The sequence below is a fragment of the Ursus americanus genome, chromosome 25, assembly GCF_024610735.1.
Source record: "Ursus americanus isolate L20-20 chromosome 25, mUrsAme1.1.p, whole genome shotgun sequence".
Classification (NCBI taxonomy): domain Eukaryota; kingdom Metazoa; phylum Chordata; class Mammalia; order Carnivora; family Ursidae; genus Ursus; species Ursus americanus.
Window position 1 is genome coordinate 44,457,083 of NC_142151.1, and position 27,859 is coordinate 44,484,941.

General features: G+C 50.3%; 1 protein-coding gene across 3 annotated transcripts; it reads right to left on the reverse strand.

Annotated features, from left to right (window-relative positions):
• Positions 1-10,324: 10,324 nt before the first annotated feature.
• Positions 10,325-27,439, reverse strand: CALCOCO1 (calcium binding and coiled-coil domain 1). Of its 3 annotated transcripts, XM_087855881.1 has the most exons (16): positions 27,346-27,439; positions 25,022-25,201; positions 24,588-24,690; positions 23,595-23,785; positions 21,234-21,392; positions 20,679-20,827; positions 18,529-18,619; positions 15,495-15,650; positions 15,035-15,289; positions 14,441-14,566; positions 13,865-13,960; positions 13,359-13,467; positions 12,934-13,133; positions 12,431-12,537; positions 12,099-12,170; positions 10,325-11,413 (listed from the first exon to the last, which is right to left on the reverse strand). In XM_087855881.1, exons 2-16 carry the CDS (start codon positions 25,175-25,177, stop codon positions 11,236-11,238), a joined length of 2,148 nt encoding a protein of 715 aa, XP_087712007.1. In that variant the 5' UTR covers positions 25,178-25,201; positions 27,346-27,439; the 3' UTR covers positions 10,325-11,235. The 3 variants fall into 3 exon arrangements, with proteins under 3 accessions (XP_087712007.1, XP_045656847.2, XP_045656848.2); XM_045800891.2 differs by lacking the exon at positions 12,099-12,170; XM_045800892.2 differs by lacking the exons at positions 12,099-12,170; positions 15,035-15,289.
• Positions 27,440-27,859: the final 420 nt, after the last annotated feature.

The window sequence follows — 27,859 nt, forward strand, 5'->3', positions numbered from 1 at the left end:
AATGGTGTCTCCAGGTGCATGAGGATTGTTGGAGTCACCTGTCTTCCGATGAGATTCTTAACATAAAGAAACATTCTTTCTAGTTGGGAGCAACCTGCGTGCCAATCCTATTGCCCCAAATTGTATGGTGGCTTTTGAGGGAGTTGGTTGGGATAAAGGCTAGTTAAGATATGATGGGGAAATGGGAGCGTTAGCTAGCAAGACATTAACAGTGATAACAATGATTAGGGGACCACTTTCCTCTTGATCCGATGCTGTCTTACTGATGTCTCACAACAACGTGAGAGGTAGGTTTCCCAACCACCATTTCACAAATGAGGAAGCCAAGGGTCAGGTGAGAGGGTGTAGGGTACCCACGGTCACTCAGCCAGTAAACAGAAATATCAAGATCTGAACTCTGTCTTCATTAACTGATGCTGCCTGAGAAGGAGTTTAGGGTCTCAAAAGTGGAAGCCAGGATAACAAAACACCCCATTTATTTCACCTGGGCTCCTAAGGAAGCGGAGACTACCCAGTAAGTGCTTACTAGGAATATTCATCCCTTGGCTACTGGTCTGGGTAGTTGGGTATTAGTTAGCATTGCGGGGATTCACCCCTCTCTCATGGTTCAGGTAACATTAATTGAACACCTATTATGTGTCAATTTTGATTGGCCACACCCCCGACCCCCTCTCCCTGTCCCAGACCTCCCCCTACCCCATTGAGATAGGTACCAAATAGAGCTCTGGTTTTCTGGGTAGGGGTAGAGGCCCAGGCAGCTGGACAGAGATGGAACAAAGTGGGGTGTGGAGGTGAAAGCCCCCCCTACAGCCTGCACAGTGCCCAGAGGCGGCTCTAGCAGCCACCCCAGATTTACAGCTGCCCTGGTGCCGGGGCCATAAAAGCAAACGATCCTTCTCTGTACTAATTTCTGTGTAATTAGATCTCTCCTGGCATGGAAAGTGGGGAGTGGGGGTAGCCAGGAGGGGAGGGTGCCAAGGACTCTCCACAGAGGTGGGAGGAGGGGCTGCCAGACACACATGGCTTCACGTGGGTCAGGTTGGGCACTTGGGTCTATGTGCATTGTCATAGAGATGGGACATGCAATGACACACGCATGGTAGGTAAAGAGACAGATGGGTCCTGATGTGACAACACCTTCGTGCCCAGGATGGGGGAAGAGAAGCCTGGGATCATGTACAAAGATCCTGAAGCTAGAAGAATAACTCTGGCTAGTCTGCGTGCACATGGAAGGTGTTGAAATCCTTGGAGGAGCTGCACGCCGCTTTCCCCACAGGCAGCAAGATACCAAACAAAATTCCGCAGAGAGGCCTCAACAGCAGGGAATTCTTGCAGATGCGTCGTATTTACATCCACACTTTTCAAAGCGATCTATACATTATATCTACACAGTAACCTGCATGACAGCAGATACACACCTCTCTTAATCAAATGCAGAAATTACAGTCCCTGTACTAAATAGGAACTCAACAAATGTTTGTTCCCTTCTCTGCCCCCACCCATTGCCTGCCCACCTCTTGCAGACAGAAAACTAAAGGATGAAAAAAGCCCTTTCTTTAAGTAAGGTTTTCTTTAAGATACTTGAAGGTGGATCCCATTAAGCCAGGGGGGAAAAAAAAGGAATTGCAGAAGAAATCAAGAGGAATGTGGGGATGGTTAGACAGGGAAAGATCCTGGAGTTCTGCCTTTCCTTAGGAAGAGCAAAGTCTCAGAGAGGAAAAGAATACAGCTGTTATTTCTACGTCCCCTCCCCCTACTTACCGCCTCCACCCCATGATGACAAACAATGACCATGGGTATGGCCGTAACGCCATTCGGAACAACACTTCCAGCAGCCAAGTATGACTTCTGCGTTGGAGTGTGTTTCTGATGGGACCTCGTAGGGCCTCTTACCAATCTCCCACTGCAGCCTCAATTTCTGTCACAGTAAGCCTGCCAGGGAGTCAGCGGCTTCTGCTTCAATCCTTCTGTGGAAATGGAGCTCTCTACTTCATAAACAGTTTGCCCCATGGCTGGACTGCAGGAGGGATTAGAAGATCCTTTGGTGGAATCGAAATCTGTCTTCTTTTTTAATTTCAGAATATACCATTTCTAACTACCTGTCATATCTCCTTGAGTTATTCTCGTGTTTTAAGACCAGTTCAATCAAAGCATTAATCGGCCCCCACAACAGCAATAACAATTAGATACCCATTGGAAAATCAGGAGATTTTGATCTCCACAGATGACTGTCATGTACTTATCTTAAGCCCTTGTTCTAATGGGTAATTCCTGATTAACCTGGGTAATGAAAATGTATCACAATAAAGAAAGATTTGTCATGCCTTGTTATCACTTCATAAGGCCATCCTTCTAGATACCTGCCATAACACCAGGATATTTCTGTCCCAATAAAACATGATCATGATGTGCTTGGCTAATAAAAAGGAAAAAAGCCGTGTATTAAAAATATGTTTAAAATGATTTGCATGAGTGGTGTAAATATAAACCACCGCCATCATCATTGTCAACATCATCCTCAGTTTATTTGCCTTTTGAAAGCCCTGCTCGACCTTGGGGGTGGGAGTAGATAAAGGAAGAGGGAGGCAGGAAATTAGCATCTATTAAATGCCAGGCACTGTGCTAAGCGCTCTCACAGTAGCCCTGTGACATGGGTGTCATTACGCCCTTATAGGTGAGGAAATTGGGCTCACACAAGTTAAGCCACTTACCTGAGGTCATGCAGGTAGTAACCAGGGCATCAGGATTTTTAACCCAGGGACATCTGATTCCAAAACCCCCACTTTCCCCCTGAACCCCGGACTGGTTAATTTTGCCTTGATGCCAGCAGTGCCTTGTGACACTGGGGAGGAGGTATGCTGGGCTCAAAACCTCACCCTTCCTTCCCAGACACCCAGACTCTTCACAGGAGGGCCTGAACTTTGTGGCTTTTGCGCTGGTCGCTTTTCTGCCTTCACCCGGGGGTGCCCATGCACAATCACGGGTGCCACTGACACGCACCGTCACTATTGTACAGTGAGACATTCGTGTACGCAGTGCCACACTCCACCCACGCCGGGACGCCCACAGGCTGGCTTTACCTTCTCTTCTCCCGGGTGGTGGTGCGCGTAGCCAGCAGGGGTCGCCGGCACACCAGGAATTACTGCTCGCCGGGCCTGTCTCCTTCCGCCCCACAGGATGGAAATGTTCCTCCTCCTTTGCGCTTCTCCTAAAATCTCTGGCTAATCCCTCCCATTCCCTGCTTTCCTTCCTAGCAACCTCCCCGGCCCCCGCCCCTCACCCCGACCCTGTAGGTCTCTAATGATGAGCTAAGTACTCGCTCATTATGCAGCACCCTAATCTGCCCCATCCCGGTCTGGACCAGGGACCAGGGGTTCTGGCTGTCGATCCTGCTTTAGGAATGGCCAGGGAGTTGGTAAGAAGCCTGGAGTGCCCAACCTTCTGGTTCACCCTTGCCTGATCAGGACTCTCCCTCCTCTCGGGCCTCCCCAATACCCATTGCTTCTCAGCATCATTCACGCCACTCTGTCTGGACCACTCTTTTATTGCCCCCGTGTTCGCGTAAGCACTTGTCCCAGGCACCCTCGGATCCCCAGGTTCTGTAGCTCTCTTATCTTGGGAGGACCTAAGAATGAAGGAGGAGGCAAATCTCTCATGGAGTGCTCTGTGGCCAGTGGTTTTGGAGGAGAAATCATGGTTTGGGAGGATATGGGAGGGACCCAGGTACCTTGCCTTACAACAGAAAGAGGGCCAGGTGTCTGCTCCCTGCAGAAAAGGGGTCCAGACACAGGCTGTGGAGGCAGCTGTGGCTGCCTTCTGGGAGTGGCATCTCTCTGCTCTTTTCTGCCTCTCCCCTCCCCTGCTGTAGCAACAGTGCCCCAGCTTTCCCAGGCCCCCACCTCCCAGCAGCCCCCTCCCCCAACTCCTGGAGCCTAGTGATTGGCGGCTGCCTGCTGCAGGGCCGGCTGGCTTTATAGCTTTGCGGCAGCTGGGGAGGAAGCAAGGCCAGAGACAGAAAAATGGAAACTGACCAAGAAACGGAGAACGATGAAAGAGTCAAGGAGAGGAAGATAGAAATAGAGGCAGAGAGACCTCAAGAATAACAGGCACCCCAAATCTAAATGATAAGAGGGACAGATTGAAGCAGAGATGGACACAAAATTATAGGGATGCTGATAAAAGATAAAGAAAATGTGATAAGGATGGGGGAAAAGGGAGAGAAAAGGCAGACAGAAAAACGTTTGGGTAAGCCCTGAGAGTAGGGATGTGCTGGGCTTTCCAGGTGGGCAGGAATTTCTTGGTAGTGTGTAGAGGGCAAGATAGGCATCAAGGAACTCCCAGAAATTCTGTGATACCAAAGAGGCTCTCCAGCTTGCAGCTAGTCCAGTTCTCCCCACACCTGTGCTTCCGTTCATCCATTCTAGCCTTTTCCATGGCCACAGCCTCCTGGAATTTTTTTAAAAGATCTTATTTATTTATTTGAGAGAGAGAGAACAGAGGGAGAGTGAGAGGGAGAAGCAGACTCCTCGCTGAGCAGAGAGCTCCATCCCAGGACCCTGAGATCATGAACTGAGCCAAAGGCAGCTGCTTAACCGACAGAGCCCCCCCAGGTGTCCCTAGAATTTCAAGGTTATTACAGAAATGTCCTCCTTAAGGATGGCCCATGACCTAGTGTGGAAGAATCTTGTACCATTTCCACATAATGAATGGGAAAACTGAGCTCTGGCACTTGGGAGGGAGGGATTTTAATATTAGAGCTATCCTTTGTTGTCCATGGATTGACTTGTAAGGTTCTTGACTCTCTCACGGCACCTCAGTTGGCACATGTCACATTGACCTCACATTACAGTTATTCCTCTATATATCCCTTTTTGCTAATATATAAGCTCCTTAGCAGCAAGATCTGTGTCTGCCCTTCTTTGTGGCTCCCAGAGTGCCTTGTTCTTATTTATTGAGTGAACCAATGAATGGCCCCTGGAGATGTTTAAGCAGAGGTTGGATGACTACCAATGAGGGATGTAGTCCAGGGAATTTCTGTACTGAGCGAGAAGTTGGAAATATATCTCTAAGTGCCCTTTTGGTTTTGAGGTCCTATCAGTCCATATATGAACCGGAGTTTGCTCTATTTCTCCAAATATGCAGGGGTAAGACACAAAACAGAAACAGCTGAATTATAAAGTACCTACCGTGTGCCTGGCTCTGTACAAGACATTTTACACATTTGATCTCATATCATCATCACAATAAGCTTTCTGGAGAAAGTTATCCACATTTTGCAGATAAAGGCTCAGAGAGATGGAGTGTTTTGCTCCAGGTCCCATGGTTAGGAAGTATGACAAATTAAATCTGGGGACCTCTAACACCTGTGTGATTGCCACAGCACCATGATTCCACCAATCTGGGAGATTTCCAGTTTTAGAAAAGCATGGGAGTTGAGAAATAGGGGAGACAGAAGAGGGAAGATAGAGCTTCCAAATTTAGGGTTGGGAGAGAGATTCTGGATTCTAAGCCTGGAAAAAAGAAAAATCCTTTTTCGTGAGTTAGAATAGGACATTTCCACTCTCACTTTATTATCAGTAGACCTAGAGAAAGAAAAAAATATGAGGGACTGGGACGGGCAACCTGAAGATGGGGTACTAAGCACTGGGATCTCTTGTTCTAGGTTATGGCCTTGGTAGCATGGGGCAGAGGAGCGTGTCTAGTACGCAGTCTAGGAAATTTCAGGTATGTATCTTCTTGCTAGGAGGGATGCTGGGAGTCTAGGGATATCCAGGTTGTGGGGGTCCCATTCTGGGGCAGGACTTCAGTGAGCACTGTGAAGTAGAAATTTAATACATAGTTTAAAATTTGTAATTTTTAGTTTTCTAGTAGATACATTAAAAAAAGTGAGAAGAGCCAGTTGGGAGAGCATGCAGCTCTTCATCTTGGGGCTGTAAGTTCGAGCCCTTCGTTGGGTGTAGAGATTACTTAAAAATAAAATTTGAGAAAAAAAAGAACCAGGTAAAACTAATGTTAACACCATATTTTATTCAACTCAATATATGCAAATTATTATCATTTAAACAAGCCGTCGATATAAAATTATTTTTAAATCTTTTTTTTTTTTTTTTTTGTACGAAGTCTTGAAATCTCTTATGCAGTTTATACTCCCAACATTTCAGTTTGGATTATCCACAGCTCCAGTGTTCAGTAGTCGCAGGGCTGGAGGCCACCCTAGTGGACAGTGCAGGCTTAGCGCGGGCCTTGCGCCTGGCTAGTCAGAAGTGGTAGGAATTCTTTGATGTTGGAACCAGACATCTTGGTTCCTGCCCTTGATTTTTCTGACACCTCGACTCAGGTGTCCTTGTTTTTATGTGAGTCTGGAGACATATTCCCAATTCCCGTGGGTCAGAATTGTGTATCTGTTATGGGTTCTGTGAAGTCTAACAGCACAATAAGCTCCAGAAGCGACGCTTTCCTCAAGCCCCTCTGGCCGAGCCACCAGAGGCCTCCAGGCTGCCCATGCGGTGGTTTCCAAGAGCTGTCTTCTTGACCTCTCTGCGGCACCTGCCACACCTACCTCGGACTGATCCTTCCCAGGCTTCTCCGTGACCTTGAGTTCTCTGAACTGCCCTTTCATGTGGATGGTCACGTGCGTTCTGCCCTTGGCCCTCTTTCCCTCTCACTCTACATGCAGGGACACCTGGGTGATCTTTCTTCCCTCTCATCACCTTTACTTTCAAGGATCTTAAGTCTCTGTCTTCAGTGCCAAACTCTCTTGAGCACCAGACTTAACATTTTTCTCTCCAACTGCCTACTGGATCTCTCTCTCCTTTGGAAGGTTCCAAACACATTGGAAATTTAACAAGTCAAAATTGCACCTGTCACACTTTCCCTTCATGTATTCCTCCGTTTATACAATTTACTTGGTGAATGGCATTGCCGGTTATCTGGTCATTGAAACAAGAAACCGGGGATCAACTTGACTCCTTCTGTTCACTTCCCATATCTAATTATCACCAAGTCCCATTAATTCTGCATCTTCAAGAATGCTGCCTCGTTTCCTCTTGACACTGCTTCAGTTCAGTGCTCACCATTTTTGCCTGGGTTATTACAACGGGTTCCTGACTGCTTACTCTGACTTTCATGATCTGTCAAGAGAGTGTAAGCTTCCTAAGGGCAGGCATTCTTATGTTTTGTTCGAGTTCTTTCCCAGCGCCTAGAACAGCACCTGCCACGTAGTACGCACTCGGTGAATACTTGTGGAGTGAACGTATGAGTATATGTCTCCCCGTCCATCTTTCCAGCCTCATTTCACAGTGTGCGACCTTCACTCGGCAGCCCTACCTGAGTGTGCAGGCTTCTGAGCCAGTTGTCTTTGCACATTCTGTTCCTTCTGTCTCTTTAAGATTGAGCTTCTGCATCGTCACCCATGGTAAGCTTTGTCTCCCCCAGTCTTGGCGAACTATCCTTCCTTCGTGGTTCCAGAGCCTGCCGTGCGTGTCTACAAAGTAGTGCTTAGCTCGCTTTCCTGTTTCTGTTGCTTTCTGTTGACTAAAAGCTGTTCGAGGCCGGTTTTTGTCTGTTCCATCTCTATTCCCAGCACCTGACCCATAAAGAGAACTCCATAAAGTTCTCTGAATTAAAACATGACATGTCTCTGTCCCAAACGACATCACATTTTACTCTTCCAGGCCATGCAGGGCACCTCAGCAGCACCGGGGATGTTTTTCTAAGGCTGGTGAGTGAGTCCGATGACGTTCACTTTATTATCCTTCGTCCTTATATGTGGACATATATACCCTTTTGTATGTATGAAATATTTGAGTAAAAGGATTTAAAAAATTATTTTTGGAAGGACTGGCCCTATGTGCTGGTCTCCGTACTGGACTGCAGGAACCTGAGATGTGCAAACACAGAACCCACCCTCAAGCTGCTTAGGGTCGAGGGAGAAGGAAGACTTGAAAGCGTGCTGCGGTGTGTTTTTACGAAGGGCTGTATGTGGCACCTCAGGGGGAACTGAGAGAAGGAATTCATGGAGGAGGCATCCCGTGAGCTGTGGGGAAAGCATGTGCTCAGAGGCCTGCAAAAAAGGTGGACTGGTTCTGTGACACTGGCGTCCAGGGTTCCTTAGGTAGGATGGGAAATGGAAAGTTAGGTTGGAGTCGGGTGGTGGAGACCCGGACTGATGGAGGGATCTGATGACTCAGTTCCTGTAGGCAGGAGCCACTGAGCTTCTGTAAGCGGGGAGTGACACTTGGTGTTTGGACCCATTGTCTCCCACCAACGACTGACACCCTGGTTCCCACCCACGGCTACCTGGTCTGACTTTTCCTTTCACACTAGGGCCTGGAACCCATTCAGATCCAACAGTTTCTGCGTGGACACTGGGAGGCAGGGCCGAAGAGACAATCCATTCCAGAAGGGAAACAAGTAGAAAGGCCAACTTGCCAAATACCACACAGTGAGTAGGAGAAAGAGCTGGAATTGGAGCCCGGGTGTCTTACTAACCGCGCCCCCCCCCCCCGGTACCCTCCCCCGGCCCCCCGGCTCCCAACCCAGGCAGTCAGTTATCCTCCCTGAGCTCCCTGTGTCTGTCAGGGGCCATGTGCTGGATCCTGGGGTCGGCAAATCATGAGTTAAGGATGAGAAATGGCTCTAAACTTCCCAGCCCGAGGGTGCGGATAGCACACGAGAAGACACACGAAGGGCAGAGAGAGGAGCGGCTGGAGACTCTAGATACGCGGGTGGAGGGGTTTGATGAGGAACTGGGGGACTTCGCGAGGAGCAGACTGTGCCGTGGGTTGGGGAAGGTGAGGCAGAACTGGGCTGGGGAGAATGGACGATGAGAATGACCCCTGTAACATCCTAGAGGTGGGAAAGAACACCTATGCTGCCTCCCTCCGAAGCGCTCTTAGCCTTGCAGCCTGTGTCGATGGCCTCGTGCAGCTAACCATGTCGCTCCTGGGGGCAGGTGTGCGGCATGGCACGGGTTGTGGGGTGGGAACAGGGGCTCTGGGTCCCTGTTTCTGTCTCCCTTCCTCCCCTTTTGTACTAGGCGGGGCACCCTTCTGGAAGCCAGGATGTCTGGGTTCCAGATTCTTCCCTCCCCAACCTCCTCCAGACATAAATCACAAGTGATTTCATTAAATGCACCTCCTGCTGGGGATGTTGGCTCATAATTCCTCTCTGATTAACCCCCACTACCCCGGCAAGTTTATAGGCCAAGCGAGGGAGGGGGGTAAGGGGGAGGGAAAAAGGAGGGATGGGGGGAATCCCAGGCGGGTGATGGATGCCTCTGTCAGCCCAGCTCGTATTTATTAATAGTCTTAATACGGGAAGCAATAAAGGAAGAGAGGGATTCTATTAATTAAATCATTGTTATAATTAACTTTCATTAAAGGAGGATCAATAAAGAGGAGTTGAGATGGAGAGAGGAGAGATCCATTATCTCTAATTTCCTTGGAAGGGATTCAGGGAATGAGATGGGGTTGCTAGGAGACAGGGACGGGAGGGAAGAAGGAAGGATGGAAGATGTCATCCAGGTGGGGCTGGAAGGGGGGTGGACTGGGGGGGATTTCAGGTGGGTGGAGAGAGGGATTGGTGCAGGTTGCCCGCCCAGAGTCCCTGAAGGGAAAGGAGGGTAGCTGCTAAGGGAGCTGCCGGGAAGGGGAACAGGGGGGCTGCAGGCATGGCTTGTGCTGGGCACTGCTGAGAGCCTCGCTGAGCACGCAGGTCCTTAATAAATGCTTTATGACGCTGTGTGTGTGTCTAGCCTGTGAAGCTGGTTAGAGTGGATGAATGTGTTTTTGTGACTGTGGAGTCAGTGTGCATACGTGCACGTGAGGATGGCAACAGAGCTGGAGAGACGGAGGCAGGGATGGAAGGAATATCAAATAGGCTTTAGACGTATGCAGTTTAGGGCATTTTTTACTAAGCGGCCCCTCAAGGGTGTAAATTCCTGACAGGAGTGATGCCCATCTCTGGCCCACGGTACAGGGACGGCTGCTATGGAGGGTGAAGGTCTGAGCGGTGGAAAGTTCCCCTGCCTTCTGAGACACGCCCCCGGGCCCAGAACTCTGGGTCCCATCCCACCCCACCCCAGGACTGAAATCCTGAGCAGGACCCATGTCAACCCATCAGTCTGCCCCCCCACCCGGTCTTCTCCAAGCCAGACCCCCATCCCCCAACCTGAGACAAAGATCCCTCCCTCTCCCTCTGCCCAGCAGGAGGCACAATGTGGAAATGCTGCCCAACAAGGGGGGGTGTGAGTCCTCTCCCTCCCTCTCCCCTTCACTATGATCTAGGAACCAGGTATCTGGACCTTCACTGCTCTAGTCACACCTCATGATAAGAACACATTTTATTAGAATCGTTATACATATCATATAAATATATTTGTCCAAACTACAGATTGAGGGAGGGATAATGAGGGAGAGCTCTTATTGCTGTGGGGGAACCTGGAGAGGGAGGAAGGGGTGAGAAATGGGGACACTTGGGACCATTTGTTCCCCCCATCCCTCACAGAAGGCACAAATGCAGTATTTCTTTCCATGTGAGGACACTGGGGGAGGGTTGGCAGGGAGGCGCAGGAGATCGAGTACAGAAAACCTCAAAAATACAAAAGAAACCTCCAAACTTCTTACCTAACGGTGTGGAAAAGGCTGGGGTGGGGTGCTGAAGGCCATGGGGTGGGGTGGGGGGGACAGAACCACTGAAGCTCAGAACTGAAAGAGAGCCGAAGAGGCCACGATGTTCATGCTGTTGCCTCAACACAGGCCCCCGAGGAAACTCAGGTAAACCGACACAGACCCGGACGGGAGAGGGCGGGGTGCCCCAGGAACTGGCTTTGGGGCAGCAGAGAGTACATGTGAGTGTGTGTGTGTGAGTGCGTGTGTGCGTGGTGGTGGTGGTGCGGTGGCCGGTGTCAGTGACAGGAGCAACCAGGCCAGGAGGGGGTGATCCTGTTCCCCCTGGGGAAGGTCTCCTCCAGCCTGGTTCCTCCAAAACCGCTTTCAGGAGGTAAAATCAGCCACCGCTTCCCAGAAGGGCCCTGCCTGAACAAAAAAGCCAGGCGGGAAGAGGACGAAGGCGAGAGCTGGGGATGAACATGGTTCAGGGAGTGGTTCTTAGGGAACCGAATATCATGGAACTCAGTGTGGCAGAAGAAGCATGAGACCTAAGTGTATGTCTGTGTGTGTGTGCGTGTGTGAATGTACCTGGGCATGTCCTGGGGCGGGGGGGGGGGGGCGGAGATCACTCAAAGGTAAAGGGATCCTGGGTGCTGAAGAAGAAGTGTCCATCCATGTGGTCCTCCAGGGCATCCTTCTCACTCTCGGCTGGGAAACGCTCCTTACAGATGGGGCACTCCTTCCACGGTGGGGTGGCAGGGCCCCCAGTGCTAGCCTCTGACAAGGGACCCACCGCAAAGCCACTGAAGGAGACAGAGGGAAAGGAGAGGGTCAGTACACTCCAGTGCCCTCTTGCCTTGTGGACCTCAGGGAGAGGGACCCACGCAGCCAGGCTCCCAGGTCCCCCCGTTCCTCATGCGGCTGCTCCCTGGCGGTTCTCTCTCCTCGCCTCACCCACAGCCTCTTTCTCCCCACACTACTGGAGCTTGGTCGCCCGGCTCTCCATATCCTCTCTTCTTTAGTCCCCACGGTGGCGGTCGCTGTAGTGCACAGCCCATCCCCCAACCCCCTGCTCTCCTCCCTCCATCTCCGTCTGCTGCCTAATGAGGCTGAAAATGAGTCTGACATCGTCCTTCATCTTCCTGCTCCGGCTGAGAAGGATGACAGCATCGCCCCCTCCCTGCCCTGGGCCCATCTCACATCAAGGCAAAGCTGGGGGCTAGAGGATAAAAATCTCTCTTCCCCCTGCCTTCCCCTCTTGACCTGCAAAAGGAAAGGGAAGGCCGAGGGGCAATCTGATACCCGTACCACTCGCCCCTGCAGCTGCATCGCCCAGAGGGTCTCCCGGGGGACTCAGGGAAGAGGGTTACAGAAGAGGGTCATCTCAGAGCTGGCCAGATGGATGCTGGATCCCAGTCTTCTCTCTGATCCCATCCCTGGGGGCATCGGTCACCTCCCTTCCTCCCCAGATGGAGCCTAGGTACCTACCTGGTGGTTGGGGAAGGGGAAGGGGCAGGAGAGAGGGGATGCAGGGCAATTTGGGCTCCACGGAAGATGGTGCTAGAACAACACAGAAGCCAGTTAAAGGCAGGGCCTCTGAGTGTACATGTGCATTGGTAAGACGGGGGCAGGAATTACCTGAAGGCACCTGGGATTTGGAGTGGTAGGTGACTCTCTGTGTCAACCATACCTATGTCTCCTTTCCTTGGCTAGGGCCAAGAAGAGGGAGCTTGGGGGAAGGGCATGGGGACCATTCACCCGGATGCCCTTTCCCCGGGCATCCTCCCACCTCCCTCCTGCTCTCCCCCTTTTGTGCTCACCTGGCCATGTCATAGAAAGCACTGCCCAGTTCAGGAAGCAGCAAATTGGCCTCCTCACCCCCACTCTGAACAGCTGCCATGAGCACTGACTTCTCATCTTCGGCCTCCTGGGCACCAAAGACATAGGGTTGGGTTTTGGGGTAGTGACTGTCCCAAGACAGGGGAGCAGCCCACTGGAGCAGGTAAGAGCAGTCTAGGCCCAGACAGCAGACAGTGGGCTGCAATGGGAGTGAGGCAGGACAGGAGTTCTGATGGGGGCTGGTGGGTAAGAAGCGAAGTGTGGGGAGCAGGGGCTGGCAGCGGTGAGGCTATTGGGTTGGACTGGATTTTGGGGTGTTGTCCACTGGATGGCCTTGAAGAGAGGCTGGGCCTGCCTCCTCTCCCCCAAGGGAAAAAGAGAACCTGGAAGGCTAAGACCTCCTGCTCCAGAGGCCGGGCCACTTGGGTATGGCCGTACCTCCCCCCTCCTCCCCACTCCGGCTCCGTCTCCCCGCACTGCTCACCGAGTCAGAGCTACTGTCCTCAGCTGGCCCTGAGAGGTGGGGGGCAATGGGAGCTGGCTGGCTGATGACAACCAGGGGAGAAGCCTCTCGGGGCCCAGCAGGAGAGGAGCCTGCGTCTCCACGCTCACACAGGCCATAGGAAGGGAGCCTCATGTCTTCTGGGGACTCATCCTCTGAGTCTGTCAGAGCCGCTGGGCAGCCTGTTGGGGAGGGGGAGGGCAGAGAAGGATGTGTCGTTAGAGGCCTGGCTGGGCTGTCTCCTTTGGACAAGGGATATGGTTAAACTAGACAGGGGCCACAGTCCGGAAAGGAAAAAGGCAAGACACAGAAGGCAGAGGCAGCCCCCGGAGGGGTCACATGCAGCTTTCCCCAAAAGGGAAATGGGGGGCGGGGAAGTGGTGTCACAAGATTGGGAGTGTACAGACTCAGCCCCGCAGCCGCCTCCTCGTCCTCTGTGGCGGCGCCCTCACTCCACTTCTCGTCTGCCACCTTCTCCAGGCGGGCCTCCAGCTTTCTCATGTACTCCAGCAGCTCCTGGCGTTGGGAGCAGGGAGGTGGGAGAGGCTGAGAAGATACCCACCCCGATGCCCTGCGGAGCCCTCCCCTGCACCCAAGAGGAACTCTGAGCTCCTCAGGATCAGACGCCTTCCCTAAAGGGGGGGGGGTGCGGTTCAAAGTAGAGTCTCACTGCCGCGCCCTCCCCAGGAATCCTCCTTCACCCCCTCATCCCCCCTCCGCACTCCCCCACCCCCAGCAGTCCTCTCCTGTCCTGCCAATGAGAGGGGCCATAGTCCCATTTTTAGCCTCCGGAGCCTCCGGGCCCTCTTAGAGATAACAGTTTCTAAGCCAAGAGATGGCAAGAAGATACTAAGTTCCCAGCCCTCAAGTCCTCAATTCTGGAATCCAGGGGGAATGAGTCATGGGTTCTCACCTGCTTCTCCTCCTGCAACTGTTCCTTTTCCTTCTGGAGCACGCGCAGGGCTGACCGCAGCTCTGTCAGTTCCCGCTTGCTCTCTGACAGCTGCACCTGAGGGAATGTGGAGCCTAGAATGTACCTCCAAGAACCCAGGCTCTGCGACCTAGAGCCACGTCTCTCTGTGCCTTTCTCCCTCTCTTGCCCTGACACACACAGGGCAAGCCCCAACACTCTTCTTCCATGAGTCCCTTGTCTTGATCACAGGAGACAGTCGCCTGAGTCCCAGGCTCTGCCTCTCGAGTGTGGGCCTGGGTGACTGCCTCTGTGCTGGGGTGCAGAGGCCCTGGTCACAGCAGGTGCACTCTATAATTCTCCTAAGTCTCCCTGAGAGGCCCAGAATATGTGTCTTGAGAACAGAAGGAGACAGTGTACGTTTCAAACCAACAAGCTGTAGGACAAGTGCAAGTAAGAAGCCACTCAACATGGAAGTGAGCACCCAGCACTTCTAAGCCCACACCCAAGACAGCAAGAAGGGGCCCTGCTGCCTCAGAAGGCCACAGGACCGCACTCATGGGTGGCTGCGTGCCTCACCAGGCTAGAATCCTTTTCCCGGGCCAGTTCAGTCTTGAACACTTGGTTCTGGGTCTTCTCCTCCTGAACTGCCTTTTCCAGTCGAAGGATCTCTGCACTCAGCTTCAGGATCTTGTCTTTCTCTGCCTGCGATGTGGCCGAAAAGGAACATGGGAGCAGAAAGGTGAAGGAAGAGGGACGCCACCAGCAACAGCTCCATCCCTCAGTGTGTCCCTTCCTTTATTTAAATGAGTCTTTTGGGAGCAATTTCCCCTTCTTGGCTTCCTCATTCCCCATACTTCTCCGTAAAGGAAGGAACATGCCAGCAAGGTGCTTTGCTCATCAGGAATGGGCACTGCTGACGGGGCCTGGTGCCTAGGGCAGTAAAGGTTTCTGAATCAAGACGGCAACCAAGGAAGACGCTACAAAGATCAGGACTGTGACACCCTGCTCAGGGACGGGTCGTCCCTGGACAGTGAACTGTACCTCCCTCGGAGCCCCGGCCCATCCCGGAGCCCCCGAAGGTACTCATCCCTTTCTGTCCTCCGAGGGGATCTGGCCACACGGAGGTGGGGGCAGAGACCGCAAGCTTGCCAGGTCCCCTCATCCCTCTACCTCCACACTCTGCAGCAGCCCTGCCCGCTCCTTGCTCCACTGGCTTTTCTCCTCCTTCAGGTGCAGGCTGAGCTCAGCCAGTCTGCCATTGACTCCCGCCACTTCCAGGCGGCTGCGGTGGAGCTCGGCCATGGTGCGGTCTCTGGCTCCCGCTGCGCTGGCCAGCTCCTCCCCCAGAAGGGCAGCCTTCTGCTGGCTCGAGGCGGCAAGCTCCTGGGCTCCTCGAAGCTGCTCCCTCAGGGGCTCCAGCTCAGCCTCAGAAGACAGGAGGAGATGGAGGTTAGGGCTCCCAGTGAGTCACTCGTGAACCAGGGAGGTAACGAGGCTCCTTGCTACCCACCGCCGCATCAGGACTTAAGATTTGTACTGCTCGGTCTTTAGCCTTGTCTTTCCCCCAGACTTTTCTATAGAGAGCCCTTGGAACTTCTTCTACTTCCTGTTGCCTAGGGGCTTCACTCACCACACGCTGCTGGGCCTGGCCTAGGGTGTCCTTCATCTGGGCCACCTTGTCCTTCAGTCGCTGGGCCTGAGCACCCTGTTCCTCCTGCCGGCCCTTCGCTTCCTGCAGCTCCAAATTTAAGCGATGGTTTTCTTGTTGTGCCATTTGGAGCTCAGCCTGATGGAGGTGGAGAATAGGGAAGGAAAGGGGTATATGTATCTGGGGTGGCTGGGGGGATGGTGAACCACTGTGATGAGAGAGGTCAAGGTTCCACTTTCCAGATTCAACACAAACCCAAGCATTCAGCTCTTGTCAGCCCTTCTTGGGGTCTCAGCTCAAAGCCATTCAGTCCTGAACATCGGGTGTCCGGCTCCCCACATGAGGTAAAAGCATCACAGCCTGGGCAGGGTCCTACATAAATCTAGGTATCCTGTGTGCCACTTCTGCTTCTCTGCTCTTCCTTTCATTTATTTATTTTTGAAAGATTTTATTTATATATTTCAGAGAGAGAGAGAGAGGGAACGAGCGCGTGCACAAGCATGAGCGGGGGCGGTGGAGGGAGAGGCAGACTCTCTACTGAGCAGAGAGCCCAACGTGGGGCTCGATCCCAGGACCCCGGGACCACAACCTGAGCCGAAGGCAGACTCTCAACTGACTGAGCCACCCAGGCGCCCATTTGCTCTTCCTTTTAGATCAACACTCGGTCTGGATGTCCCATAGGCACCTCCAACTCAGCACAGTCCACCTCCCACTCCACTCCTTCCCACTCTCATTTCCACCCATGGTATTAATTACTTCCCAAGTCACTCAGGCTGGGTCCGTTGGTGCCATGCCTGCTCGGCTCTGTTCTTTCCTTAGCAACCCACAGAAGAGCCTTTGGCATCTCCGTCCTCCATCTTGTTCACAGCCATCTTCTCTTTTCCACTATCATTGCAACCATGTTACATCAGGCCCTGGTTATTTACTTGGATTATTGAATAATCTCATAACTAGTTCATCTCCCACAAGGAAATCACATGAATCTTCTTTAAGTACCGTTTCTTAAGTACATGTCACCCTCTGAAAATCACGGACGCCTCTCACTGCTTACAGAATAAAGACTAAACTCCGGGTCCTCTCCAATCTGACCTAGGCCTCACCTCAAACTCTTCACCCACACATTCAATTGCCCTGAGTGTTCTGGGCTCTCAGCCTTTGCTCTCATCTTTCTCTGTTTCCAGAACGGCCTCCCTCTCATCTCTTGTCTACTCAAAATCTCCCTATTCCTCACTGCTGAGCAAATGGTTTCCAAATAATCTTCCACGGAAGCCTAGGGTTTGGAGGAAGCCATTTCGAGGTTCTGCAAATATGTGATTTGAGCTGCTTTTTTTTTTAAGATTTTATTTATTTATTTGACAGAGAGAGAGACAGCCAGCGAGAGAGGGAACACAAGCAGGGGGAGTGGGAGAGAAGGAAGCAGGCTCCCAGTGGAGGAGCCCGATATAGGGCTTGATCTCAGGACCCCAGGACCACGCCCTGAGCTGAAGGCAGACGCCTAACGACTGAGCCACCCAGGCGCCCCTGATTTGAGCTTCTTCTAAATCATTTTTAAAATATGAAAAAAAAAAAAAAAACAAAACCCAACACACAGACTCACAACTTAACACAACAGTCTCGATCCATTGACATATGCTTCTAGGTTAATTCATTTTTGTGCAAACCTCAGAATAAAGTTTCTATTGGGTCTTCTATTGAACTGAAAAGCAAACTGAGATGGCCAGGTGGACAGTTTAACAATGGCTGTCATTCGCTCCTACTTGTGTGTGAGACTCAAAGTGTTCTCGGTACTGTACAACCAAAACACAGCACAGAAGTGTATTAGCTGCGGAGACTAACAGAGCAGTTATCTATAACCGCCGATTTCAAGGTCTGCCATCCATCAGGATTACCTAATTACTTCTGTTACCTTATAAGTCAACATTATACATTTGAATTTATAAAAATAAATTTATAGTAATAAAATATTGCTTTTATCTATTCATTGAAGTTCCACTAAGATATTAAACTTTACTGGGGGTGGAGAGGAAAGCTAAAAAAGTTGGAAAATACTAGGCCAGTTTATTCCCCCCCGTTTTGTTTTTTTAACTTAAGCTCTAGGGACAGCCTGCGTGGCTCAGTCAGTTAAGCATCTGCCTTCAGCTCAGGTCATGATCCCAGGGTCCTGGGATCGAGTCCTGCACCAGGTTCCTTGCTCAAAGGGGAGTCTGCTCCTCCCTCGGCCTGCCACTCCTCCTGCTTGTGCTCACTCTTTCTCTTTGGCAAACTAATAAATAAAATCTTTTAAAAAAATAAAGTAAGCTCTATGCTCAAAGTGGGGCTTGAACTCACCACCCTGAGATCAAGAGTCATACGCTCTGCTGACTGAGCCAGCTAGGCACCTCATACCTCCCTTTTTATTTTATTTTATGATTTTTTAAAGTTTTTTTTAAATTTTATTTATTTGACAGAGAGTGTGAGCGAGCAAGCATGACCGGGGAGCAGCAGGCAGAGAGGGAAGCAGGCTCCCTGCTGAGCAAGGAGCCCAAGGCGGGGCTCCATGACCTGAGCCGAAGGCAGACACTTAACACCTGAGCCACCCAGGCGCCCATCCTTTTTTACTTTTTATTTTAAAGATTTTATTTATTTATTTGAGAGAGAGAGAGCGAGCATGAGTGGGGTGAGGGGCAGAGGGAGAGACAGACTCCCCGCCGAGCAGGGAGCCCGACATGGGGCTTGACCCCGGGACTCCAGGATCATGACCTGAGCCAAAGGCAGACGCTTAACCGACTGAGCCACCCAGGCAGTCCCCCCCCACCCCCCGCCAACCCCCAGAACACTTTATTATTCTTCCCTGGTGGTGCTTAATATAGTCCACTTTGACTAATCCTGATTTGGGTACGCATTTTATGCTCCCTAGGAGAGTGCATACAATGTTCTCTTTACGTTTTTATCCCTTTGGTGCCAGCACTCAGACAGGACTTCATAAACACTGGATGAACAATTCAGAAAGCGAACCGACTCAACTCTGAGCCCTTACCTCGCTTTGCTCCTTGTCTGCTTGCGCTTCTTTCAGCTGCCCCAGGAGCTTCTCTTGTTCCCGAGTCAGGGCCTTCACTGTGTCTCTCACCCTGCGCGTGGGGGGATGGAACGTCAGATGACCGACTGGTCACCAGAGAAGAAACGAGCGGCTCGGACTTCCGTCTTGAGCTCTTCTACCGGTGCTTCTCTAGGCCCAGACCTCCACCTGTCTTTGGGATGTTCAAATCCCCAGACCAAGGTGATCCCGTTGTCAGCCCTGAGTACCCAAGATTCCTGGTTCTAGACCACAATTTGGAAATAAAGTTTTTCTTTTCTCTTTATGTATCACTTTAAGGAAGGTTCTACTGATGGCTTCCTATTGTTTTCATTCCACCAAGAGACCAGAACCCAGTCTTTATTTAGACAAGCGACAGCCGTGATGGATTATAAACTTTGGACCGAGATCAGAAGTTGGTAGACTTTTCTGTAAAGGGCCTGAGAGTAAATATTACAGGCTCTGCAGGCTCACCATGAGGATTCTGTGGCAACTACTCAGCTCTGCCACGGCAGCGTGGAAGCAGCCCCAGACAACACGTACAGGAACAGCATGCCTGTCCCAATAAAACTTTATTTATGAACACTGAAATCTGAATTTCATATCTTCCTTTTCATACTTTCTTTTGTTTTTTAACCATTAATTAATTGTCAAAGCCACTCTTACCGCACAGGCTGTACAAAAACAGGTGGCAAGGCTACATTTGGCACATGGGCCATAGCTTACTGACCCCTGGTCTAGACAGTCCCTAATCTTTTCCAGATGCTCATTCTGATCCCTGCTTTTCTAGTCCATGATTTAAAACCTAGACATTAATATCTCCCTAGGGCAAGACTGACATATTCTGCACTGAAGAAGCCTCAGGGAGTAACTCGTGTTTCACTCTGGGCCTTGGATAATATGCCTCTTTCCTTTAAGGAGTTTAAAAAAATATGTGTAAGATCTACCAGTGCTGACTAAAGAGACTTAATTGTGTGATCTGATGAAAGAAAGAACAAGCATGTCTCTCCTGGTGAAAATTTGAAGGACAGGCACGAGAAGTGGCCAACATCTGTGCTATTTTGTAGAAATAACAGATGTCTGGTAGAAGAAAGAAATTCATCCTGTGTGACTCCAGAGGTTTAAACCAGGACCACGGGAGGAAAAGTTACAGGAGGGGATTAGAAGAGGGAAAGTTCGGTTCAATCCAAGAGGTACAAAATTGACAGCTGTCCGATTTTGAAAGAGGCTGTCTTCTGAACTAGTGAGCCTCTTAAATGCCCTATATTCCTCCCAGTGCTAACATTCTATGACTTAGGCTTTTTTCAGAGAGATTCCCTAACAGTCCAGGATCACCAGGTCGAACATTTCCTAACAGTGAGAATGGAGTCTAGTCTTCTTTTTCTTTTATTAAATTTATTTTTATTTTCTATTATTTTTAATAGTTTCTCTTTTCTTAAGATTTTTATTTATATATTTATTTATTGAGAGAAAGAGTGCTCGAGTGTGTGCACGCCTGCCTGAGCAGGGGCTGGGGGGTGGGGGTGGGGGGGAGGGCCAGAGGGAGAATCTCAAGCAGACTCCGGGCTGAGCTTGGAGCCTGACACGGGGTTTGATCTCACAACCCTGAGATCATGAACTGAGCCAAAACCAAGAATTGGATGCTTAACTGATGGAGCCACCCAGGTGCCCCCTCTTCCTTTTTTAAAAAAGATTTTTCAGTAATCTCTACACCCAACGAGGGGCTCAAACTGACAACCCCGAGATCAAGAGTCACCCAGTCTACTGACTGAGCCAGCCAGGCGCCCCTTTAATCTTCTTTGCTGCAGTAAAATCTGAAATCCATCTTGTCTTATCTTGTGTGGGCTGTTCTATCCATTCTCTTCTTCCAATCCTCCACTCCTGGCTCCTACTTAGCCTTGGCTGTACCACAAATAGTAACTATGATGACTTCTGAAGGTGAGGAATACAGAATAGGCTGAAGAAAGATGGAAGGGAGCTAGCCAGGAAAAGACTTCCCCAGTAAGCAGGATAACCACATGAGACAGCAGATTCGACTGCCGGAAACGAGAGGCTGGAGTGTGGGGGTGAGAGGAAATGGAAGGAAGTAACGGGGGCAGAGGAGGTCCTCTCACCTGTCCAGCTCCACCTCCTTTGTCAGCACTTTCTCACTGATGGTCTGGATGTCATCTTCCAGCTCCAGGATGCGCGCCACATGGTCTCCCTGTTGCCGGCTCAGGATGTCCCTCTCTTCTATGAGCTCCCCGTGGGACCGGGAAAGCCCCTGGAATTAAGGTTACCAAGGGAGAATGAAGTTGAGACTCACCTCTCAAAGAAAAGAACAAAGGATTAGGAGAAGCAGACCGGAATTTGACTGTTCTGAGCCCCCAACCCCATCACCTTCCTTGAGAAAGAAACTGCAAGGGAACATTCCCTTGCTGGTGAATACAGCCACCTGCACCCTATCTCAGCACGCCTGTGTACCAAGAACTGAGTCTTATTATATTATATTTGCCATGTGTCTCCTGTCACCTCAAACTTATTCCCACTTGTTACTCCCTAAAGCTATTTTCTGATGCCAGAACCATCTCAAAAGCCCACTAATGTCTCTCCTGTTCCATCTTCACTGGGTTAGATTTTGGACCCTGGAGAGCAGCCAGGGCCTGTCACCCACCGGGCCCAACTCCCACCTTGTACTGCTCCGCCAGCTCCGCGTGCTCCTGCCTGGCGGTTGCCAGAGCCGTCTCGAGATCCTGTACTTGATTCCGCAGCTCTGTCACCTGTCCCTCCAGCTGCAGCTTCAGCTGCATCAGGTCATTCCTCTCTTGCTGGCTCTCGTCCAGCTGGTTCTACACGGGGCAGGATGAAGAGGGGGACTGTGCTTGTGAACGCCCCGTCCCCATCGCTCTGCAGATGCATTCGGGGCTGAGAAGTTACATCAGTACAAGCCATAAAAAGGTGAGTAAGGGGAGGCTTGGGCTGTTACTGAATCCTGCCCACCACCAGTCAGACACACTAGCTCCCGAGACCCTTGGAAGAAGTCTCTCCCCATCCATGCAGACAAAAGGGATGGCTCCCTGAATTTTACCTTATCTATTCTGGAACCAGACAGACGCAGGTTTACAATTTCTACTAGCTATGTCACTTTGAATGCGTTACTTAACTTCTCTGAGTCTTTGTCCTCATTTGTAAAGTGATCTCTTAGTATCGACTGTTGGAAGGTAATTGTAATGAGAATAACGAATGTAAAAACAGAACATGGAAGACACCCAGATGGCCCAAAGACACACGAAAAGACGCTCCACATCACTCGTCATCAGGGAAATACAAACCAGAACCACAATGAGATAGCACCCCACTCCTGTCAGAACGGCTAAAATCAACAACACAAGAAACAACAAGTGTTGGAGAGGATGTGGACAAAAGGAACTCTCTTACACTGTTGGTGGGAGTGCAAGCTGGTGCAGCCACTGTGGAAAATGGTATGGAGGTTCCTCAAAAAGTTAAAAACAGAACTTCTCTATGATGCAGGAATCGCACTCTAGGTATTTAACCAAAAAGTATGAAAACACTAATTCAAAAGGATACATGCACTCCTAAGTTTATTGCAGCACTATTTACCATAGCCAAACTATGGAAGCAGCCCAAGTGTCCACTGAATAATGAATGGATAAAGAAGATGTGGGGAGTACACACACACACACAATACTCTTACTCGGCCATAAGGCAGACCAAGGTCTTGCCATTTGCAATGACATGGATGGAACTAGAGAGTATTATGCTAAGTGAAATAAGCCAGTCAGAGAAAGACAAATAGCATACGATTTCACTCACATGTGGAATTTATGAAACAAAACAAACGAGCATGGGGGAAAAAAGAGAGAGAGAGAGAAACAAACCAAGAGACTCTTAACTACAGAGAACAAACTGCTGGTTATCAGAGGGGAGGTGGGTGGGGGTGAATGAAATAGGTGATGGGGATTAAGAGCACACTTATCATGAAGAGCACTGAGTGATACATGGAACTGCTGAATCACTGTCTCGTACAGCTGGAACTACTATAACACTGTATGTTAACTACGCTGGAATTACAATTAAAAAAACAGAACATGGGGTAGGAGCTCACACATGTCTCACTTATGTAAGATATAAACATCTTCTTCCTATTCTTGTGTTGATTCCGTGTGTTTAGAGGCTTCTAGAAGGCGAGAATTGACTTCAATCACAGAGAAGCTACTCATTTTCACCTCCTCAGCTTTCCTCAAGTCTGTCCTCTTGTCTGGGGAGTGTACTTCCTCCCCACCTGTCCCTGTCCCTTCTCTTCCTTCAGGAAGTCCTTGCCAACATCTGCCCTTACTCTCTAATTCTCCTCTATTTGGTCCAATGGGAAAATAATACAAGCCACATATATAGTCTTTAAATTTTCCAGTAGATACTTCAAAAAAGTAACAAGAAACAGGTGAAATTCACTTTAATAATATTTTGTCTAACCCAGTCTCTCCAAAATATTATCATTTCAACATGTAATCAATATAAAAAATTATTGAGATCTTTTACTTTTTTAAATACGAAGTCTCCAAAATCCTTTGTGTATTTTACCCACATAGTACATCTCAATTTGGACCAGTCACATTTCAAGTGTTCAAGAGCCTCCAATATTGTCTGGGGCCCTACCATCTGCTCTAATTCCTCACCTGACCTGGAAGCAGGTTTCATCCTCCCCTTTCTCTGAACATTCCTTCCCTGGAGTGGCCTCCCTCCACCCTTTAGATCTTCCTCTAGGGCCTAGGACAGGATGTAGCACTTGGGAGGAATGCTCGAAAAGTACTTACGAAATCTTGAGTGACAATGGCCTGTGGGTGGCTTGCTTTCCTGCCCTACATGTTTTGTCTGTGTTAGATTGAGACTTTCTTAATGGCAAGATTGTGTAACTCCCAGTGAAGTCTTTGGTTGAGGCTATAGCCCAGGGGAGCGTAAAGTGAGAAGGGGTCCCTTGCCATGCTGCCCTCCCACTCCCCTGCCCAGGAGCTGCTCTGTTGCTCTGTTCTCACCTGCAGCACAGTGGCCTTGGGGACAACCAGCAGGATGTCAGAGCCACCATCAGTCTCCTCCAGGGTCACCAGTTCATCCATGGGCCTTGGCTCTCGGAACTGGAAAGGGGGGCTCTGCCCACACACCCGGCCCTGGCGGTTCACATATCGGAACTGGTAGAGCTGGGCTCCAGGCTTGGGCAGGTAGCTGGCTGTGGGAAGATGAATGGACCCAGGACCGGAATATGATCCCAGGCCCTCAAGTGCTTGACAGGTCTCCCTTCCCCTTGATGCGTCTTATCACCCACTGCCCTTGGCTCCAGCCCCTTGTTCCTGTTCCATATACTGTTTTCTTTCCACCTCCCACAGGCTATCTCCATTCCCTGGGATACTCTTCTCCCTTCTTTCTGCCTAGCCCTGTCGTTCCTCTCTTTCCCAAACCTACCTTCCATCATCATCATCATCATCATCACCATCATAATACCGCTGCTAGTTACCATTTACTGAGTGCCCACCCTGTACCAGGCACTATGCTAACCCTTTATGTGTATCACTTTAAAACTTCATATTGTACCTATAAGCCATGCATCCCCTTTACCGTTCAGGTAAAAAACACAGGGGGATTAAGTAATTTGTCCAAGACCAAACAGTTTGTAAGTATTAGAGTTGAGATTTGAACCCAGGTCTTTTGGAATTTAATGACCACCTTCTCAATCTATGATACCACCTTTCCCTCTTCCCTACCCCTAGTTCCCTAAGAGGACTTCCTCTTTTCTTCGGTAGGAGGCAAGATTAGTGGCTCTCTATAGTTCCTTCCATCCCTAAGTCCCTGATCTATAAGAATCCCATAATTCTATGTCTGCTGAGCCCTGTTGTATATAGTTCTTATTTTATTCATTTGCACTTATTTTTCTTTGTCCTCTGTGCCCAATTTTTGTTTCTGACCCCACTCTCCTCCTCTAAACCTCTATGTCCCTGCCTCCTCTATCCAGGACCTTCCATCTTCCCTCATACCTTGGAACTGGACGCTGGCATGGACAGGGGAGCCATCAGCCACACTTTCAGGCACCGAAGACCATACAAACGTATGGTAATCCCGAACACAGGCAGCCTCCACCTGTGAAGGCCCATGGTAGGATAGAGGTATGGTGATGGAACTACAAGCTATGGATGGCAGAAAGGGCTGAGGGACTGAGCGGGGGACAGGATGCTGTTACGGAGGCAAGGATGATGAGAGACAGTGAAAGTGGAGGGATACTTTGTGGCAGGGGAGAGCAAGGCTAAGGTGGGAGAAGATGATCTCAGCTTACACAGATGGCCTGTTATCTGTGACATCTTTTCCCTTCTTTTCTATCAATATGAGGTTGAGAATCCAAGGACTAAGTCATTCCCCTTATTTCAACCAACCCACGGCCCATAAATCTGAGCCAAAAGGGGTTCAGGGATACCTTGAAGATGCCAATCCAGTCGCTGGCACTGGGCACGGTGCCTGGGGGAAGGGTATAGTGACATTCCACCTTGGTGTTGGGGATGTAGGTGCGGGCTACGTTCAGAAAGGTGACTCCACCTCGGGAAGGTGCCCGGCTTAGTGATGACTCTTCCATTCTGCCCTCGAGATACCTGCCCTCCTATGAAATAAAGGGTTAATATCCTAAAATCTCTCCAATCCATCTCTTCTGCCCCCCAACTCCATTTCCACCCACTCACAGTTCCTGCCACTACACCAGCCCGAAGGTTCTGGGACCCTTTGGAGGTATCATTTTTAGTCTCTCCAGAACATAGGTCTGACCTTCTGAGTCAGTCCCCATCCTGTCTCACACTGTACCTTTTCTGAGTCATAGACTCTTCCTAGAGTTAAGATCTCTCTCGTTTCTACTCCCTTTTCACAGCCCCATTGACCAAGTCTCAGTATCCCAGGCTCTGCTCTCTGAGTCCCTCCTTTTCCACCTCTTAACATCCTGAGCATTCCAAATTCTTCAGCCACCACCTCCCCATCCCATCCCCCATATCTTTCGACTTGTGGATTCAAAATCCACCTGAGGTGTGGGGCCCCCTCATTCTGAGCGGGTCTCCTTGCCCACTCCAGCTGTACCCAGGATGGCCTGTGACACCTGAAAACAGCAACTAATCTCTGAAAGTAATGACTGAATCTTCGGAGCTGGGAAGTGGCTGCGGGTACCAACAGCCCAATCCCCAGGCCCCTGACGTCTCAGTTCTCTCCCCTCTCAGAGCGTCCACCCCCATGAATTTAAAAAAAAAAAAAAAAAAAGCTTCTGCTCTCATTCAAGAGACAAAGGGAAAGGGAGGCTATAGGGAAAGACAGGTTTTGTCTCCCCACTTCATTACTCCAGGAAGTCAAGAATTCTGGAGGCGGCTGCTTCAAGGGTGGAGTGAAACACTCAGCAGGAACGTGGTGGTGTGGGGAGATGGAATGTGGGAGCCTGGAGCCAGGAAAGCCCCACCCCTGGGTAGGGGATAGACTGAAAGGTGGGAAGTAAGGGGCCCTGAGAAGGGGAAATATATATATGATGTTGAGAGAAGGGAGAGATAATTTAAACAGAACCTAACATTCTTTTCTTCAGGTCTTGCCAGGAGCAGAACTAGAAACCTACCGGTTTGACTATGTTAACCCAGCTGTAGTATTTTCCTTCCCATTTTCTCTCTGCCCCCTTCAGCCTCGATTCTAAGTGCCTGGAAGGGGAGCTGGAGGCATGCTGTAAGATGGGACTGAGAGGAAGAGGTGTTCCAAGCTAGGTGGGAACTATGGGGTGGGGTGAGGAACAATAACAATAATCAGCAGAACTCCTCAGCCTGAGGCTGTGAGATGGCCCTCATCATCGCTCCTTTCTAGCCCACTAATCTTCATCCTCTGTCAGCAGCAGAGGACCGCGTCCAATCAGCCATGGCTAGTCACGTGCACACCCCTAAACATCACAAACCCACGCCTGGCAGAAGTCGGGGGCTAGGAACTTTAAAAAAACAACAGAAATTCAGTAGAGAAGGAAAGGTGAGCCAGCTGTCCAAAAAGAAGCAACTTCACCCTCCAAAATAAGGACTGGATTCAGGACAAGAGGTTTCTTTGGGGTTTCATCTCTAAAAAATCCCTAGTTAAAATGAGTCCATGTTTTCTCCAAATGCAATTCCTCTGGCTTTCTAAGTGGGGATGAGTTGTCTCCAAAGATTTAAGCCTGGGGAACCCCAAATATGCCCCACAAAGAAAATCCATAACAGCTGGAAACATTCACCAAACCTGCAACAAAGCTCTGGGCACTTAAAGTGTAGGAGTATCATAGTTTCAAGTGTTCAAGGGGGAGGGGAAGAGTCCCAACCCCCCAACTCTGTATGGCTCTAGAGTTCCTTAACATTCTACCACTTAGAAGGCTCCCCCCCCCCCCTCAGGGATTCAGCGTAGTAAAGGCCTTTGGATTGGGGCGGGAGGGTAAGGAGAAAGGGAAGGTTTGGGAGGGTCAAGTCTTGCCTGGGAGAGAATGAGTAAATATTTCAGCTTCTCCCAACTATCTGAAGCGTAACAAGCTTTACAGAGAAGGCGTGAGGGGAGGGTGAAAACAGTGAGGGGGCACCCTCCTGATCCGGGCGCCCTAGAGACCCAGAACTCTTAAAACAGTAGGGGTGGCTTCTCCGGTACGGAAAGTATTAAAACCCAACGTTTCTGCATTTCCCTTCTACAGTTCCCTTAGATTATCCTTTCACAGACTAGAAAGTGGGGTGACCCCCGCATCAGATCGCCCCCAAATTAGGCCAAGTTTCTTACCCCACACACGGATCAGCTGTTCCCTCACCTTCCACCAACAACAAAAACAGCACTCCCGACTCTTGGAGGGGAGGGAGAAGAGTGGACGTAAGGCCTTCTGGGGTTTGTGGTTTCTCCACCCTCTTTTGCCAGCGAGCCGGCTCGGAACTGGGACTACACATCCCAGGAAGCTGTGCGTGAGGAGGGCGGAGCAGGGGGCGGCCGTGGCTGCGCCCTCTTCGCGGCATCCTGGGAGGCGTAGTTCTCAATTCCGTGACTGTAAACGAGGGTGTGGCCACCAAAAGACTTCATGGCCCATGATTCCTTAGGAGGGGGCCGGCTGTATTAGCGGTGACTGCTGGTTGTAACGTGCGTGGTGGGTGGGACGGTGGGGAGGAGTTAGGGTCTTAAGGCCTCCTGCGTAATGCCTTACGGGGGTGCGGAACGCGTTGCGTTGCGTCCTCCCGTTTGCTTTTCACAACAGGCTGTGGGATAGCTAGTATTGTTATCCATACTTTACAGATGAAGACACTAA